Source organism: Brachyhypopomus gauderio, chromosome 3 (assembly GCF_052324685.1).
Source record: "Brachyhypopomus gauderio isolate BG-103 chromosome 3, BGAUD_0.2, whole genome shotgun sequence".
NCBI lineage: Eukaryota > Metazoa > Chordata > Actinopteri > Gymnotiformes > Hypopomidae > Brachyhypopomus > Brachyhypopomus gauderio.
This window is the reverse complement of record NC_135213.1, coordinates 38,618,223-38,625,019: the sequence shown is the minus strand read 5'-3', so window position 1 is coordinate 38,625,019 and position 6,797 is coordinate 38,618,223. Positions and strand designations below refer to the sequence as shown.

Here is a 6,797-nt window from a genome sequence, read left to right as displayed (position 1 = left end):
GAACCACTGGCAATAACTGAACCATCAGGAAAGTATCAAAAACTGGACATGTGTTGGCGTTAATGGTGTGGACGGCGTGGACAAACGTGTGCTGTTCGGTAGGTCTTCCCAGCAGGTGTGGCTGACACTCACCCCGACAGCACCCCCAGAACCAGGTTGAGCATGAAGAAGGAGCCGATGATGATGAGGGGGATGAAGTACAGCCAGTTCCAGGTGTTCCCCGAGGCATCGTTGGCCTACGGAAGGGAGAGAGAGAGAAGACAGGGAGAGACACGGTCACTAGAGCACGGTCACTAGTGCGGGGTCCTAGTGCCCCCCGTGTCTGCGTCTTGCTCGTCCCCTCTGGGGCTCCTGCACTAATTGTTTTACAGTGCAATCGTATGGCCTGCTTCAGATCACACTGATGAGAGAGGAATGATGGCCATAACTCTGGGCGGATTATCTTCTCAGGTCAGCCAGAAGCACACTAATAAATGACTCCTCTCTCTCTCTCTCTCTCTCTCTCTCTCTCTCCCTCTCCCTCCCTCCCTCCCTCCCTCCCTCCCTCCCTGCTCTGCCTATCTGCAGCCCATAGCTCAAACCATCGGAGCATAGCCGACTCCCCCCCTCGTATGCAGAGTGAGGGCCCAGGTTTGGGGCACGCCTGACTTTCCTGCAGACGAACGCTGTAGGGTTCCGGTGCGAAGCGGCTTCGTGCAGGTCTCGCAGACTTCTGATGGTGCCATGCACACTTTGCACAAAATTAAGAGATTATGGATGGAGCTGAATCAGCGGACATAAACCCGTCACCACATGCAGATTATAACATCCCTCCTCAGACCTCCTGTTTCTATGGTAACCAATGCACAGCACACACACACACACACACACACACCCAAACCCCACCTTGTCATTTTCTCTGTGCTCATATGCACGGCTTCTCAAATTGCATTTCTGCCAGTGAAAGGGTGAAGCAGCCCAGGTGAAGTGCTCATCTCACACGTCTACAGGGAGGAGTCCATCTGGGTGGGTCTTGAATATATTATCCTTTGATTTTCCTGTTTGTTTTAACCCATTTGCTGTTTTATGCATCTGACCGCAGGGAGAAACACCCCATTTATACACTGTTCTAGACAAAAGGGAAACGTTTATGCAGAAATCAGTACGGAAATTCAAGAGCAATGCAGACATTTTTGGAAACTATGTCTGAGTATTATGAACAAGACTTGAATTCAATCTGGCATGCAATTAATCAAAAGAAAGAAAGGCGGCAGGTGACCTTAGACTTCTCCCCCTGTTTTCATTTAAACGTCATTTTTATTTGATGAGGCAGAAAAAAGCATTTCCTGGCTAATGTAGTCATAGCATTAATCACGATCATAAAATTTTAGCTGACAATTAATTGTCACACGATTAACGATTTAATTGCCTTCAACGTTTACAGTCTACCTAGAATATCCATAGTCCTTAAGATGAGGAACATCAATTTATTGAACAGTAAACTTGGAAAAATTTACTAAATGAAATTTGCATGCTTATAAAAATTGTAAACTTTAAATTATAAAAATACTATGCCAAAACACGATCCCATTAAATGGCAGTGTCCTTGGCCTTTGGGTGCAGGGTGCAATTTTACAATTTTTACAAATATTACTAACAGTACATAATAAATGGTCTTGTCGATGAGTGCTACTGATGTGGGTGTTAAAGAGCTGACGATCTAAACACAGACAGGAAAAGTTCAGTCAGCTACTGCCAGGAGAGGAGAGGAGAGGAGAGGAGAGGGGAGGAGAGGGGAGGAGAGGAGGAGAGGAGAGGAGAGGGGAGGAGAGGAGAGGAGAGGAGAGGGGAGGAGAGGAGGAGAGGAGAGGAGAGGAGAGGGGAGGAGAGGAGGAGAGGAGAGTAGAGGGGAGGAGAGGAGAGGGGAGGAGAGGGGAGGAGAGGAGAGAGGAGGAGAGGGGAGGAGAGGAGAGGAGAGGAGAGGAGAGGAGAGGGGAGGAGAGGGGAGGAGAGGAGAGGGGAGGAGAGGGGAGGAGAGGGGAGGAGAGGAGAGGGGAGGAGAGGGGAGGAGAGGAGAGGGGAGGAGAGGGGAGGAGAGGAGGAGAGGAGAGGAGAGGGGAGGAGAGGAGAGGGGAGGAGAGGGGAGGAGAGGAGAGGAGAGGGGAGGAGAGGAGAGGAGAGGAGAGGAGAGGAGAGGAGAGGAGAGGAGAGGAGGAGAAAAGTGAGTGGTGCAATGGATACCACGTCATTAGAGATGTCCACACCCTGACTAACCATTCTTAATTTGGAAGGAATGTGTGAATGTCAAAAATATAGAAGATGAAGTCCAGTCCCTAGATTTGAAAAGGGGAGCGTGACACGAATATGACAAGAGAGCGGAGTGTGAGAAGAACGCAGATAAGGAATGGGGGAGGGAGAGAGAGAGAGAGAGAGAGAGAGGTGCACACACATAAAATGATGAGAACGTTAGCTTGCAGCCTATGGCGAACTGCTAATATACCAGCTAACTGGGGAAGTATGGCAGACGGTATTGCAAGGACTGTGAGAGAGAGAGAAGGAGAGAAGGGGTTGATGACCTGTAAATAGGAAATAAGAGCTCACAACCACAACCACACTGGCCTGGTGGCCCAAGCTGCCACAGAGGAACACAATAAGAACACTACTCCTTCTTCAGATGCCAGAACATTATTTTACACAAGCAGTTTGTTTCCTAGAACAAGTGTTTTGGTGAAGAGATGCAGATCACTGTTCATGTCACTTTCCATTCAAGCATTTAAACTGTGGATCATTTTACTAAGATTTTTTCTGAGAAAGAGTATAGATCACACATCAGGTAGGATCTGTAGATCTCCCAGAAGCTATAGTGGACCATACTTTAATAATGACCATACTTTACATAGTGGACCATACTTTAATAATCAGTGAGCGCACTCATGTCTCAGCCAGAATACAACTGCGTGTAGTCATCAGTTCTTTTGTACTTTTGCAGGAATTATAACATATCATAGCTGGTGATTTTCACAGCAAATGCTTTGATCAAGTTCCTGCTGTCTGTACTGATCTGTCTGTCTTGCAAATGTGGGTGTAATACAATGTGTGGACAACATAAGTCAGTGCTACACACATTTTGGTAACGTAATCCCCATATTGTCTACGTCAAGTGACTGACCTATAGCTGGTTTACAAATGTTACTAATGTGAAAATCATCGGAAAATACTGCAGCTGTGACACTGGGTGGCTTGTGTTAAGTGAGTGTGTAAGGCGTGTCCTTGTGTTGAGTGAGTGTGTAAGGCGTGTCCTAGTGTTGAGTGAGTGTGTAAGGCGTGTCCTAGTGTTTGAGTGAGTGTGTAAGGCGTGTCCTAGTGTTGAGTGAGTGTGTAAGGCGTGTCCTTGTGTTGAGTGAGTGTGTAAGGCGTGTCCTAGTGTTGAGTGAGTGTGTAAGGCGTGTCCTAGTGTTGAGTGAGTGTGTAAGGCGTGTCCTTGTGTTGAGTGAGTGTGTAAGGCGTGTCCTAGTGTTGAGTGAGTGTGTAAGGCGTGTCCTAGTGTTGAGTGAGTGTGTAAGGCGTGTCCTAGTGTTGAGTGAGTGTGTAAGGCGTGTCCTTGTGTTGAGTGAGTGTGTAAGGCGTGTCCTAGTGTTGAGTGAGTGTGTAAGGCGTGTCCTTGTGTTGAGTGAGTGTGTAAGGCGTGTCCTAGTGTTGAGTGAGTGTGTAAGGCGTGTCCTTGTGTTGAGTGAGTGTGTAAGGCGTGTCCTAGTGTTGAGTGAGTGTGTAAGGCGTGTCCTAGTGTTGAGTGAGTGTGTAAGGCGTGTCCTAGTGTTGAGTGAGTGTGTAAGGCGTGTCCTAGTGTTGAGTGAGTGTGTAAGGCGTGTCCTTGTGTTGAGTGAGTGTGTAAGGCGTGTCCTAGTGTTGAGTGAGTGTGTAAGGCGTGTCCTAGTGTTGAGTGAGTGTGTAAGGCGTGTCCTAGTGTTGAGTGAGTGTGTAAGGCGTGTCCTTGTGTTGAGTGAGTGTGTAAGGCGTGTCCTAGTGTTGAGTGAGTGTGTAAGGCGTGTCCTAGTGTTGAGTGAGTGTGTAAGGCGTGTCCTAGTGTTGAGTGAGTGTGTAAGGCGTGTCCTAGTGTTGAGTGAGTGTGTAAGGCGTGTCCTTGTGTTGAGTGAGTGTGTAAGGCGTGTCCTAGTGTTGAGTGAGTGTGTAAGGCGTGTCCTAGTGTTGAGTGAGTGTGTAAGGCGTGTCCTTGTGTTGAGTGAGTGTGTAAGGCGTTGTCCTAGTGTTGAGTGAGTGTGTAAGGCGTGTCCTAGTGTTGAGTGAGTGTGTAAGGCGTGTCCTAGTGTTGAGTGAGTGTGTAAGGCGTGTCCTTGTGTTGAGTGAGTGTGTAAGGCGTGTCCTTGTGTTGAGTGAGTGTGTAAGGCGTGTCCTTGTGTTGAGTGAGTGTGTAAGGCGTTGTCCTTGTGTTGAGTGAGTGTGTAAGGCATGTCCTAGTGTTGAGTGAGTGTGTTCTCAGTGCTAGGAGCTGAAGATACACTTCCAATTGACAAAAAACAGTGAAAGAGAGAGAAAGTGAGAGATGCAAAATGAATAGAGGGGCAGAGGAAGACAGAACCAACAAAAGGATGTGGAAGTCAAACTTTCTCTCTCCCTCCCTCTCTCTCTCTCTCTCTCTCTCTCTCTCTCTCTCTCTCCCTCCCTCTCTCCCTCCCTCTCTCTCTCCTCCCTCTCTCTCTCTCTCCCTCCCTCTCTCTCTCTCTCTCTCCCTCCCTCTCTCTCTCTCTCTCCCTCCCTCTCTCTCTCTCTCCCTCCCTCCCTCTCTCTCTCTCTCTCCCTCCCTCTCTCCCTCTCTCTCCCTCCCTCTCTCTCTCTCTCTCTCCCTCCCTCTCTCTCTCTCTCTCATATATATATAATTTTTGTTTTGTTTAATCGTTAGCTACATTTGCCTTCTTTAAATTGTTTTTTTTTTTTGTGTTACTGCTTTTTTACTATGTATACTGAAATATAGAAACAGCTGATTTTGTGTTCAGTCAGTTTTGGCCCAGCACATTTGTTGCGATGACAAGTGCCAAAATTGTACTGTGTTTGAAATCAAATTACTACGGAAAATTACTGCAGTCAGAGAAAATAATCAGCTCAAACAATCACAGTCAAGCAATTATGTCATTATCACGGCAGGGCCTATCGTAGAGCTTTACAACTGACAGAACTGGCCTATCATAGCGCTTTATAACTGACAGAGCTGGCCTATCGTAGCGCTTTACAATGGACAGAGCTGGCCTATTGTAGCTCTTTACAACAGACAGAGCTGGCCTATCGTAGCACTTTACATATGTGGACAGAGCTGGCCTATTGTAGCTCTTTGCAACTGACAGAGCTGGCCTATTGTAGCGCTTTACAACTGACAGAGCTGGCCTATCGTAGCACTTTACAGCTGAGAGAGCTGGCCTATCGTAGCGCTTTAGAACTGACAGAGCTGGCCTATCGTAGCGCTTTACAACTGACAGAGCTGGCCTATCATAGCACTTTACAGCTGACAGAGCTGGCATATCGTAGCGCTTTACAACGGACAGAGCTGGCCTATCGTAGCGCTTTACAACTGACAGAGGAGCAAATATGTACACATGGATGTGTGTGATTCCCTCTCTGTGCAGCCAGATCTGCAGATGTGAAGAAGAGGAACTTCTTGCAGCAGGTCCGCTGGGCTAACATTGAAGGGTGGAGATGTGTCAGCACTGGCCTTGAGAGCATCATTCAGATATCAACCCACTGTTCTCCATTCATATAAACAGCTTTACGCTCAGCACACTAAAACAGCATCTTCACATTCTACCCTTAGTTTGACTGTGCCTAATATTTGACACTTAGCAATTGAACAAGGCTGTTACGCATATTCATAAACACCTCAACTCGTTAAAGTAGCCACTCTGGACAAGTGTCCTCCTGACTGGCATTGTGACTCTGCGACGCGTGCAGCCGGCCAGCGGTTAGACACACACCACAACTCTTCCCCACTCGCAGTTTCAGAGGTACCAACAGGGTGCTCGGGCTCCAGGGCCCTCTGCTCGTGTTCCATCACTAGGGTCACACACTGCATCGAAATACAAACCACTTATTTCAGAGTGCCGTGCTGCCTGTTATATTACGATGAGAGCATTTACACATCGTTGGAGGACCGACACTTACCCGGACATTCTCAGCACTCGCTTAACTACAAGGACCCTGACCTTAGTTGACTTCAACACCAGAGAGAGGATCGTTTATCAGGCACTCGTCTGTGTGTGTGTGTGTGTGTGTGTGTGTGTGTGTGTGTGTGTTGGTGACAAGCTTTAAAACAGCATCTTCAAAACTGCTGTCAGCAAAGCATGAGACAGCAACACCCCCTGAAACTACACAGGAAATGAATATAGGGCTAGACGTTGGAGCAGCATCCCTGGACTACAGAGATGAACGGATGTCTTTCCCCATTTCTGAGCTTTTGCTGTAGCTGTAGGCCCATCTTCTGTCTCATGTCTGCATGGGTGATCACGTCCATTCCTTTGCTGGAACTTTCTCCAGTTCTTTTCTCTGTTGCTACCAGTCTCTCTTTCTCTCTTCTGTGTATGTGTGTGTGTGTCCCAAAATCAATTAGCAATGCCAAAAATTACACCATCAACAGACATTAAAATCAGCACATTGTGCTTCCAAGTAGTCACCATATACCTTTGCTGCTCGATCTTGTTAGATGATTCAGTCGACATAATTACAGTGTTCATCCATTCCTAATGATAGAGTCTACTGTGCTATTGAACGTACATCACACATTCTAAACTGCAATATAATCAAAATGATTTATG

General features: G+C 47.2%; 1 protein-coding gene across 1 annotated transcript in view; it reads right to left on the bottom strand.

Moving 5' to 3' along the window:
• Positions 1-6,797, bottom strand: part of LOC143509654 (putative voltage-dependent N-type calcium channel subunit alpha-1B) — a 52,033-nt gene that overhangs the window by 1,128 nt on the left and 44,108 nt on the right. Inside the window, exon 6 of the mRNA XM_076998503.1 lies at positions 133-236. Within this exon, the coding sequence (XP_076854618.1) occupies positions 133-236 (104 nt within the window). The remainder of the gene's footprint in view (positions 1-132; positions 237-6,797) is intronic.